Source organism: Neolamprologus multifasciatus, chromosome 23 (genome assembly GCF_963576455.1).
Source record: "Neolamprologus multifasciatus chromosome 23, fNeoMul1.2, whole genome shotgun sequence".
Classification (NCBI taxonomy): domain Eukaryota; kingdom Metazoa; phylum Chordata; class Actinopteri; order Cichliformes; family Cichlidae; genus Neolamprologus; species Neolamprologus multifasciatus.
Genome location: NC_140460.1, coordinates 6,715,073 through 6,726,811, shown reverse-complemented (window position 1 = coordinate 6,726,811; position 11,739 = coordinate 6,715,073). Strand labels below are relative to the sequence as shown.

The window sequence follows — 11,739 nt, the reverse complement described above, 5'->3', positions numbered from 1 at the left end:
AAGTTGAACCTTGACATACCTGGACATGTTGTCTGCTGTTCACTTGTAGCAGGAGAGTTGAATAGAAGATATGGAGTCGATATACAATCTTCTCGGCTTGGAGTGGATAGATGGCAGGAGTATTTTAATATTTTTGACTGTTTTTCTACTGTTGACAGATATTCTGAAGAACAGAGTGCCAAAAAACTTTCCTCCTGGACCCTGGGCTCTCCCTTTCATTGGTGTCCTTCATCGTATCCAGTCTACCAGACTTCACCTGCAGTTGACAGAGGTATGAGTCCTTACCAAAATAAAAAATAAAGTTATTGCTTTTGAGGTTTCAAAAACCTTCATTCAACCAGACAGATTTCACCTGCAGCTGACTGACTAGTAATAAAACAAGAAAAATAATGTGAAAGGAAACAAACATGTGAAATGAATCACTGGAGTGCAAGGAGGCATAATTTACACTGGAGTAGACAGAGTTGTTATTTAGCTTGCATGAGGCTTGAAGCAACTATATAATGATTAAGGCTTTATTTAGCAAACTTTTACTGGCTTGTGAAAGCCCTACATACAGGGTCAATAACAAGTAAAAATATAAAATTATTTATAAAATGGAATCGTCAACCTAGAAAAACAAATCTAGCACAATTCATAAATTAAATGGACCCTAAAATATACTGCATTAGAATTGTAATATTTTAGTTTATAGACATAAAATTAGTTAATCTGTAACATTTTAATCAATTACATTCAGCAATGCACTAATTCCAATTTCTCAAAAGTTAATTTTTGAAATATTTGTGTAATGGGTTCTGTGATAGTAATTTGGGTTCTTCTTTTGAAGTTTGGACTGTTTGTTTAACCAAATACGCGTTATATGTATAATGTACTTGTAAGTGCTTGTAAATAGTTATTTATTTTTCTTTCTATTCAAATATTTTTAACAAGTGAAATTATCACGACAAAAAGGTTAATTATTTTTAGTCGCATTCATGTGTATATTTGGCTTCCTCTGTATAGCGGTCCTCGTGTGCCCATGAGGGTAAAGGGTTCAATCAACCTAACAGGTTGATTGAACCTGAACTGACAGTTGTAACTGAAAATTATAGTTATTTAACTGAATATTCACTTAGTGGCCTTATTGCAGATGGGCTATCACCTGACATTTAGTGACATTAGTGACATTTTAATAATTATAAGAACTCGTGTTCATGCTGTAGCTGTTCAGGACAATTGGCTTGCAGCCTACTATGACTAAATTTTAGCAGTGCTGATATTTAGTAAACAAAAAACAACAACAAGTATTGATTGTAGAAATGATAAATATAAATAGCCTCCTCCGAATGTATCTTGTTCCAAAAACAACAATATGCCGTCTGTGTTCAGTTTGCAGAGAAATATGGAAACATTTTCAGCCTCCGACTCTTTGGTGGTAGGATTGTGGTCGTTCATGGCTACAAACTTGTGAAAGAAGCCCTGGTTCACCAAGGAGAAGACTTCATGGATCGCCCAACTATGCCCTTATTTGAATCAATTATAGGGAATAAAGGTAGTGTTTGATAAAAGGGGTTGCATTTTTCCCTCTAAAGATCTAAAGATCAGGTCTACATTATTATTTTTTATTTCCAAAAGGTCTTGTGATGTCAAATGGTTATCCCTGGAAGCAACAGAGAAGATTTGCTCTTCACACGTTCAGAAACTTTCGTCTGGGGAAGAAGACCCTGGAGTCATCCATCCAGCAGGAGTGCCAGTATCTCACAGAGGCTTTTCCAGAACACCAAGGCATATTTTTTTTTACAATATAGTGACATGTTATTTATGTTTTTCATGTTTTATAAAATTTAAATATAATTTCTCCCTGCATACCATATGACATTAGAGGATTCGGAGTACTAAAGACTTTTCTTTACCTGTGGCTCATCACCTGATTTATGTTATAACAAGAGGTTCTAATTAGAAGCCAAACAGCAAACGGTACCCACTTTTTCTCCACGTGTTGACATGCATTATATCCTGTTCATTTGATTTTAGCTTTATTGATATAGCGCCAATTATTTCTTTAGATTAACAATTATTTGTTATGTTTTGAAACAATCTTTCTCTAATCCACCAATGTTTATTTCTAGGCCTCATGAACTGTGTACATTTTGCAATGTTTGAACCACTTGCAATTTTCAAAAATTAGGTCCCATTTGTTCCCAACTGAGCCCTGCCATGTAGCTTGCCCCCATCATCTTTTTTAAAAAAATTATTTATTATTTTAGTATATTTAAGAGGTGTTTTTCTTCTCATTTTCCAGGCAAACCCTTTAATGCTAAGAACCTGATTAATAATGCAGTCTCAAACATCATCTGCTGTTTGGTGTTCGGCAATCGATTTGAGTACACTGACAAGCAGTACCAGTATATTCTCCAGACAATAAATGACATTATTCGATTACAGGGAAGTTTGACAGTACGGGTGAGTGAACTTTACTCACACGCTTATGTACTTCTAGTTCCACTCTCAAGCTTGGATGTAAAATGTGTACCAAATCAATCTACAGGTCTATCTGCTGTGATGTCCCCTTCAAAATAAGAGAGCAGCTGAAATTGTATAAGTACTAAAAGTACAATGCTTGAGAAAATATACTTACTGTTTTTCACCACTTTGCATAACAAGTGAAATATACTCCAGAAAGGATAATTTACTGAATGCAGATCTACAACAAAACAATAACAATAACAATCCATCACCTGTAAGAGCCCATCAGAACCAATTCAACCATTCATTTTTTAATGCCACCTGGCCTGAGATAGAGGATGCATCAGCTTAAGGAGAGCTGTTGTAATTATAAAACTAATCACAACATGAGATCAGAGGAGAGATTAGACCAGAAGTCTAATAATAAAATGTAACTCAGATTTACATCTAGATATCCTTTCCTGCAATGATACTGCTGTGCTGTGGAACACATGAAAATACAGTAATAATGATCTCTATGAATGCTGTTGATACAGCCAGTCAATCAGATAATCTGGTTACTGTCTTCCTGCTCTGCAGATGTACAACACATTACCCCGGCTGGTGAGGTGGCTGCCTGGATCACAACAGAAAATATTAACCTTGATAAAGAAAATAGCTGAATTTGTAGAAACTAGGATCAAAGAACACCAGGAAAACTTTGACCCATCATCACCAAGAGACTACATCGACTCCTTTCTCACAGAAATGGGAGAGGTCAGTGTTTTAATGTGCTTGTTTCTTGCTTGTCTTATATAAAAGATGGGTTTATGAGATTTAAAAGTGTGCCATCATTTTTGTGTGTGTGAGTGTGTGTGTGTGTGCAAATAATGCACTATGCAAATAATCAAATATTATGATTATCTGTTGATAGAAGGAAGATAGAGATTCTGGGTTTTACCTAGAAAATTTGATGGCTTGCACCATGGACCTGTTTGGCGCTGGAACTGAAACCACAACTACTACTTTACACTGGGGGCTTTTATATATGATCCACTACCCTGACATACAAGGTGTGTGTATAAGTAATATCTACCAGCAATATATAGTTTGTGAGCTCAGTCAACTGTGCAACACACTTGTTTTCCTGTTTCCTGTGTGTGCAGAGAAAGTCCAGGCTGAAATAGATGCTGTGGTTGGTTCATCCAGGCAGCCGTCTACAAGTGACAGAGAAAACATGCCGTTCACTGATGCAGTTATTCATGAAATCCAGAGAATGGGAAATATCATCCCACTTAATGTGGTTCACATGGCAAACAAGAACACAACTCTGGATAAATATTCAATCCCAAAGGTATACAATCCACTAGTAACAAATGTGTGTATTTACAAAACAAATTAACCTGATAGAAGACCATAAATAATGAATAAAGAATAATTCTGAGATACTCAAATCGCAGGCTTGATGCTAAAGAACTGTAGCTAATGGGAAGTTCAAGTCCTATAATTTAAACAAATGTTTTTGTTTCAGGGCACTAAGATCTTGGCTACATTGCACTCTGTTCTACGCGATGAGTCAATGTGGAAAACTCCACATTCCTTCAACCCTCAACACTTTCTGGACCAGGATGGAAAATTTAGGAAGAGGGAGGCCTTCATTCCCTTTTCTGCAGGTTAGTTATTAGTTACAATCAGAGATGGCAAAAGTACAGACTTTCTTTACTTAGGTAGAAGTAAAGATAATTGTGTTAAAAAATACTTCACTAAAAGTTGAGGTACTGAAGCAACAATTTTCTGTCACGTAAATGATAGAGGGTGATTTTGCCGCCACACCTAAACAATAATCACAACTCAGTAATTTCTAACATGAGCCTCAGTAAGTTTTCTTACAGGCTGTGATCAGCTGACCTGCTGCTCTTTGTGGATGTACACAAGTGAATTTAACAAGATGTCAGCAGTTTCCCGAGCTGCCTGTACACAGACACTATACTTTTTATACTATCTTTATACTAGGCCTATACAGTCGACATGAAGTGGGAATTCAGTGAATGAATCCAAGCATCATCATCTTAAATGCAAATTCATATCTGCTGCACTTGATGTAACCTAAATCTGATCAGGAGCACCACAGCTACTGTGCACCAGTAATTTCATCACATTAATGCAAACTAACCTGTTTATCCTGCACATAACTACCAAGTATTCTCATCAACATTTGAGTAACATAAAGTTAGTATAGCTTAGTTTGTTTTGAAGGACATTTCACAAAAATGAAAAACCATAATTGATCAAAACACATACACAATTCCAATATGTGATTAAAATGATGAATGTAAGCTTTGAATTTGCAGTTTAGTAATTTTTTAACTAACTGTTCAGTAACAGTTGTTTTATTTAGCTGAAAAGAAGACAGTATTTATACCTAATCCACATTTACACTTATGGGACCATTCTGTAATCAGAGAGCTCTTTAACCATATTTCCCTTCTCTCTCTGTTAATTTGATTTACAGTATATTTTTTATAACACCACTCAAAACCAAGTAAAATAACAGCTAGGAAATTGGAAATCAAAGGTGTTTAATACACCACAGTTTGATTCTCCTTTTTGCATGTGTAACTACATAAACTAGATTAACTGCAATCATCATGGATGGATTCAACAAAACTTTTGCATTAATTAAACTTGATATTGCAGAGCTCTCTGAGAATAATCATTTAGGAAATTGTTCTAAAGAGTCACACTGAAGGTTTCAGCATATTCAAAACTAAGTTCAGACAAACGACAGGGCAATCACGACTGCATCTTAAAACCTTTAACCAAATTAAATATAAATTGAAAAAGTGGTGAAGTAGACACAGATTAGCAGGTAGTCTGCTGCACTGTAGTCTGTTAATGTATCGAGTAGGTCAACTCAAAAGTGCATACCGTGTAACATTGTGAAAAGACAAGGCGCAAAAATTTGTGACTTTTAATGTTCAGACTTGTGCCTCATTTATTGAGATTAAAAAAAAAACAATTAAAAAAATCTTCCATCTATTACAACATTTCTTTGTCAGTTGGGCATCAGTGTCTCGAATGTACCCTTAGGTTGTTCCAAAGCTTCTCTAATAAGTTGGCGTCAAAGTGAAATTTATGTTAACTAATTAAAATTGTCTTGTGTATTCTCAGGTAAGCGTGTGTGTCTTGGGGAGCAGCTGGCCAGGATGGAGTTATTCCTGTTTTTCACCTCCCTGCTGCAGAGGTTTTCATTGTCTGCACCTGCTGGAGAGAAACCAAGTCTGGACTTCATTTTGGGAGCCACACTCAGTCCCAAACCTTATCGTCTGTGTGCTGTGCCACGTTAGAGCATGAGTTATCCTAAACTGAGCATGTCTGTTTCTCTGCTCTCTCGATGACTGTCTTCTGCTATTATTTTTGATGTTCAAGAATGTTATCTCTCTCTCTCTTTAGTGTAAGTGTAATAGAAGCAGAAAACCAACTTTATTAAAGCAACTGACAAATTCTGATTTGATTTGCAAGTGTCTTTACCTTTTATGACTTGAGATAACTTATTGTAAATTGATGCTGTAATAAAACTGAATTAAAACTGACATGACTTTAATTCAACTGAGCCATTTTGTACGTAGTATAGAGCTAAAAGTGTAGACACCGCTACACTGTTAGAGTATAAAGTACTTTACTTAATGAAGCAATGCAAGAAACTTGTAGAAACTTACAACCTAGGACAAGGAGTCAAGGGTTCACGTTTTTCCTTTAATTTTTAAGCAGTCTGTATTTTTATCAGGGTGTGATGGACCGAGCAGTGAAGGAAACTTAGGCACAGGTTAAAGTCCAAAAAAAATGATTTTTTATTTAACCCAAAAAACATAATTAGTTAAATCATGCCAAAAGAATCAAAATCTTGGGCCCATAAAAGAGGTCAAAATAACAAAACTCTACTCAAAGTTGACAACACTACTGATAACTCAAACAAACTGACCTAACTTAACGAGACAAAGGGGAAACTTAAATAGTGGCTGATCAGCCCACAAAAACAGGAGAAGGGGTAAAACACACAAAACCTAACTAAACCAAACATAATGAACTCCAATTCCCCCCCATGGTCCCGAGTTATGGCATGAACCAATTTGTAGTGTTCCTTTAAAACTCGCTCCGCCCCTTTTCCACCTCTTGGCTCCTTAATCAAGGGACTGGAACAGCTGCAACTAAGGTAACTCAGAAAACAAAAGATTAATCATACATAACAGTGTAAACTAAAATGTGCGCACTTATTTTAGAATACAGTGTTATGTGGATATGTGAATTAACTCTAAACAAAAACCAGTTATTTATTGTCCTGTAAATTAATTCCTATATTTAAAGAAAGACAAATGTGAATGCAATGTTACTTGTAAGCCTCTACCCTAACATGGTGGGTATTACCACTGTGTGGCTGTAAGTGCAGCCATCACACAGGGACTTTTGCAACTTCCGTTGTTTTTAAGTCAACTCCAGTGAAAACATTTCTTGAAAAAGGCAAAGCCCTGTGGCTGCTTGGGAACTAAGGCTGCTGGTATTTTACAGAATAAACAAAACAGAACATCCACCAGCCAGCAAAATTCATACATGGCTTGGAAAGTAACGATAAAAAGATCTGTACCAAATGTACTTTTTTTTCATATATTCCACCTCTAAGTTTCAGGATGGCTGCTAGTTTTTGTGTAACAAGCATAGAAACCAATGAAGTGTGGACATAAGCTCCTCAGTGGAGGCCCCAACCATGTTACATAAGACTGAGGACCTCTCGGGAATTCCAATGTAAATAACAAGTCAGGAGGTTGAGCTCTTCCAGCTGGTTACTATGGAGCTGATTGTAAATTGAAGCATGCTGAAAACAACTTCAAAATGTATCACATTTAGCTCCAAACCTCTTAAAAGTCACCCCCCCCCCCCCCCCCACACACACACATACACATACACACATAAAACATATCAAGGATTATACATTAACATAAAACTGTTGTCGGAACCATACTGAATTTCACCAAAGAAACACACACACATATGAAGAGAGAGAGAGTATACATAGTATGCAGACGGCTACCAAACAGCCATCATAATTCGCCATACAATGAGAACAGGACAAGTCAACAATTGACAATGACTAATTAATATTAAAATCTGTAACATAATGTATTGTTTGGAGTTTAGTCTGTTACTGTTGCTATTTTTACCATTTCTTTTTGGAGCAACTGTAACCCACATAATTTCCTTAGGGATTAATAAAGTATTCTGATTCTGATTGTTTCAGGATGACCTGCCATTATCCAATGACACATCTGCTTACCTGCATCTTTTGCTCGTTTCTCTTCCTCTTCTTTTCTATTTTTTCTAACCTGATGGTTTTGAACTTTTCTTGTCCATCTTGGTTTTAATTTTGCACTCCAGTATGAACACAAATCCCCCAACTCGAGGATCGCCACAACATGATCTAACACACCTACACCTTAGTTCACAGATTCACTTTGTCTAAGGTGTATTTCTGGGATTTCACACAACCCAGGATTCAAATCATGAATACATAATGGGCTTGGATTTACAGCATTATGAATGAAATGTGCTCTATTTGGAAGCAGCCGGCCCCCCTCCCCTGCCCTTTCGACGGGTTGTGTGCGAGACTTTAAATCAGCAAACTGTAAATTATAAAATTTAAATTGTTATTGATCCCTTTACCCCTGGTCCTAAAGTGTATATTTATTTTCTTACTCTTCTTATATTTATTGTTTGTTTACTTGCACTGCTGTAACTGGAGCCTCGTCGTCTCGTCTCTCTATATACTGGACTGTAGCGGAGATGACAATCAAGTTTACTTTGACTTCAGCAGCGAGCAGGTGCACCGAGGGCTCTCGCATATAGAATTTCGAAAAAACATCGGTGCAAATTATGAGTCTGTATCATGATGTCTGGTGTTTTCGTGTTTGTTGTTTTGTTTTTATTTTGTTTTATTTTGCGAGTTGGTTATTAGATGCTGCTCCAGCCAGCCAGAGAATCCCCCGCCGCCCCGCCCTCTCCTCCCTGTGCAGCAAGCAGCAGGCGCACCTCGCAAACGGAGGGCGCCCTTACTCCCAGCAAATGGGCTATAGAAAACCGATCGGTGCCTATGCCATTCCCAATATGCGCTAGCTGATGTCGGGGCAGCATGAGTATGAGCATTTTTTTTAATTTTTTTTTTTTTTGGGATGCCCGTGATGCCGCCCCCCACCACGATGCTGCCCCGGGCAACCGCCCGTGTCGCCCGTATCAAAAACCGCTACTGGTTACATAAACATGTTAAGTACATGTGCCAGTTCTAAATATTATTGGTTAAATCCAAATGTTATGGGAAACGAATTTGCAGTATCAACAACCCAATCATTCCCATTTGAGTGTTTCAATACAGCTGGATGATGCAAAAGACTAATGTAGCTACACAAATGTTCTAGCAATTTGGGGGCGCGAGCCAAGAAGTTTGCGCAACTGTCTGCCTCAATGTAATAGCAGGAATACACAAACCTGCAAACAAATTGTTGTATAGAGATTAATTATTGGGCAGCATTTAATGACTAACAAACGACTCTGTTACTTTAACTTCCCCTTGTTCAGTTCAACTTGGTTTCCCCCCCTTTTTAAAAAAAATAAATTTTAAACAATTAATCACTATTCTCTTAAGACAGTGTATTTACATAAAAGCGATCCATTCGAATAAAAGGTACACCGATATCTTTTGTTAACTGTATCATTTTAAATAATTTTTCTTTAAAGTTCTCTTCATTATTCTTCCCACATTCCAAACCAAATTAGGATTCGGGTTTCAAGATAAGCACCTTATCTTAACCGCCCAGTAGGTTAAAGGCATTGGCACCTAATGCCTTTAACCTACTGGGCGGTTTAAACTTTTCACACACTGAGTGTGTTGTTTTCTTTGGCTCTGAATATGTTATGTAATTATGGCAAGAACCCAAAGGTCGACAGAAGAAGAATACCAACTACTGTAAACCATACAGGCCAGTAGAGGTCTGAAATATACTGCTCAAAAACTGATCGTGCTTAAATCACAAATGAGATCTTTGTGAATGAAATATTTAATAAATATATTACATAATTTTTTGAGAAAAAAACAAAGTAGACAGTCAGTGAAAAACAAAGCCATAATCTTTCTAAATTTAATTAAAAGGTAAAAGTTTCATTTCTCAGGTGTTTTCAATAAATGTACAAAAACAATAATCCTACACTGAAAGCACACTATGTGTCTAAGACCTGAAACAAGCACTGTTACCTGTTTCCTCCTAAACGTAGCCCTAAATATTCTTAACTTCATACACTGTTACAACTCCGATTTTTCTTAACCACCTGGTACAGGTGTAACAGTTGTAACAGAGTGTCTTAGAGATGTAGTGTAATTTTACATTGGTTAAGTCTTAACCACGCGCTTTTATTTTGAAAGCATCTTTCCACGTCCTCTGGTAATAACCCAGATAGCAAGGAAACATTGAAACAACATGGAGTCAATATCAGGCGACGTCATTGAACTAACGTTGAAGTGTGACGTTGACCTAACGTCACTCTTGCACCCTTTTTTAATGTTGAAACAACGTCAGGTTTTGATGTTGAATCAATGTTGAAACCTGACATTGAAACAATGTCAGATTCTGATATTGAAACACTGTTGAGCTATGGTGTTGATTTTCCACCTCTTTCGCACAGTTGCTTTTTATTAAAACAACAGTTAAATCATGACTGGAAATCTACCTTTCTTTATAAGTATTTTAACCAATACTAAACTACTGCATGTTTCCATCAATACTTAAACCACCTAAACACATAATTATACTTATTCCTCAAATTGGACACCCTTTATAAAAAAAAACAACAACAAATGTCTCACAATGTATCATGTCAATATTAATATCCTAAAATAAGAAAGCATTGCATGTGATGTAACAGAAAAAAAATAAACAAAAAAAGGTCAATAGGCATGTTTCGTTTGCTAAATACTTTATTAAAAGACAGTTTCCTATTTACATTTATATGTTTCACAGAAGTTTGTAATTTTTTACTCTGGGATGGGGATGCATGATGTGCGTCCTGCACCACCCAAACGATCTGGGGCGTATCGGAGCCATTTCTGCACTGCTTGTGCAAAGACAAACTCGGACATAGAGTTTGCCCCTAACTGCTGCGTCAGGCCATCTAGGAAAAAAATACACACACACAAACAAAAAAAGTGAATTAGAGCACATGAATAAGCTCTTGTTAACTGTCTTCAGCGGGGAGAAAGTATGTAAACTCCTAGGCTGATAAACATGAAAGTCACCAGGCGTAAATCTGCAAACTGCCGCATTTGATTCCCAAAGAGCTATGAGCGGAAAAAGTGATAAGTCTTAGCATGGTGTGCCGTGTAGCCTTTAAAACAAAATAAACATGGGGTCCTCGAGCTGTACAACTACAACCCGAGGACTAAACAAGCCAAAGACCAAAGACTCCATCTCCAGATTAACCGGACATGAAAGTCTTGTTATTAAGAAAGACAAAGTAATATAGCAAAAAAACTGTAAAACTTACCACCATATATGCATTTGCAGAGCGCTGTATCTTTAAATGCCATTTTTTGCTTTGTCTGGTCCTTGGTTTTTTTCCCTGCCCAGTTGAGTACCGAGGCCAGCTCATTTGTAATGGCATAAGCCATTACACGGCGGACTCGCACCTCCAGTGTGGTCCCTCCAATCAAGGCAAAGCGTCTCACCTATAGACACATTTTAAGAGATGGAATTAGCGTGTCTCATGTCTTAAATGTGTATGCAAGTGCTTGTGTGTTTAATCAACAGGCCGTTGTTATGTATTTAAATCACATCTGACAGCTATTACACTTTATAGTTACAAAGTGTACATAACCTTTATATACTTACCATTGCCTTATTTGCCTCTTATGATTGAAGAGCTGCCTCTGCATTGTTTAGCTCCTCAATGTTGTGCAAGGGCAAATCCAGAGGCAGTACCCCAGCATCTACCGATTCATTTCAGCAGGGATGGCGGATGGCTCTGACCTCCTCACGGAGTTCGTTAGCAGCTGTCGTCAGGTCTGACAGCATAGCTAATATCTTTTGTGAGGTCGCATCTGTTTAAAAAAACAATTCCAGAAAGATTAATGGCTTAAGCAGTGAGAGGCGAAAAACTAATAAATAAATAATAAAACGCAGTTTACGTGTGGACAAAAGGTGCAAACGCAAGGTAGGTGAGCGTGCAACGTAAAGTTTGAATTGAGTGCGAATCAAAGCGGGTGCTCTCCAATCA

At 37.2% G+C, this 11,739-nt stretch overlaps 1 protein-coding gene and 1 long non-coding RNA gene across 3 annotated transcripts; one reads left to right on the top strand and one right to left on the bottom strand.

Annotated features, from left to right (window-relative positions):
• Positions 1 to 5: 5 nt before the first annotated feature.
• On the top strand, positions 6 to 6,020 carry LOC146490873 (cytochrome P450 2J2-like). 2 transcript variants are annotated; one of them, XM_085152382.1, is made up of 9 exons: positions 6 to 271; positions 1,372 to 1,508; positions 1,618 to 1,748; positions 2,285 to 2,445; positions 3,028 to 3,204; positions 3,362 to 3,500; positions 3,594 to 3,781; positions 3,959 to 4,100; positions 5,599 to 6,020. In XM_085152382.1, the coding sequence occupies exons 1-9, from the start codon at positions 71 to 73 to the stop codon at positions 5,772 to 5,774; spliced, it is 1,452 nt and encodes a 483-aa protein (XP_085008508.1). In that variant the 5' UTR covers positions 6 to 70; the 3' UTR covers positions 5,775 to 6,020. The 2 variants fall into 2 exon arrangements, with proteins under 2 accessions (XP_085008508.1, XP_085008507.1); XM_085152381.1 differs by having other exon boundaries at positions 1,372 to 1,534; positions 1,618 to 1,767.
• Positions 6,021 to 10,125: 4,105 nt separating this feature from the next.
• Positions 10,126 to 11,511, bottom strand: LOC146490872 (uncharacterized). Its single transcript, XR_014872515.1, has 3 exons — positions 11,355 to 11,511; positions 11,011 to 11,191; positions 10,126 to 10,638 (listed from the first exon to the last, which is right to left on the bottom strand). It is a non-coding gene; the product is annotated as an uncharacterized LOC146490872 (long non-coding RNA).
• Positions 11,512 to 11,739: the final 228 nt, after the last annotated feature.

Excerpts from the sequence above, each read along its gene's own strand:
- LOC146490873 (XM_085152381.1), top strand. The coding sequence starts at position 71 with ATGGAGTCGATATACAATCTTCTCGGCTTGGAGTGGATAGATGGCAGG. Across the intron at positions 272-1,371 it reads TTCACCTGCAGTTGACAGAG|TTTGCAGAGAAATATGGAAA; the intron begins GTATGAGTCCTT and ends GTCTGTGTTCAG. Across the intron at positions 3,501-3,593 it reads CCACTACCCTGACATACAAG|AGAAAGTCCAGGCTGAAATA; the intron begins GTGTGTGTATAA and ends CTGTGTGTGCAG.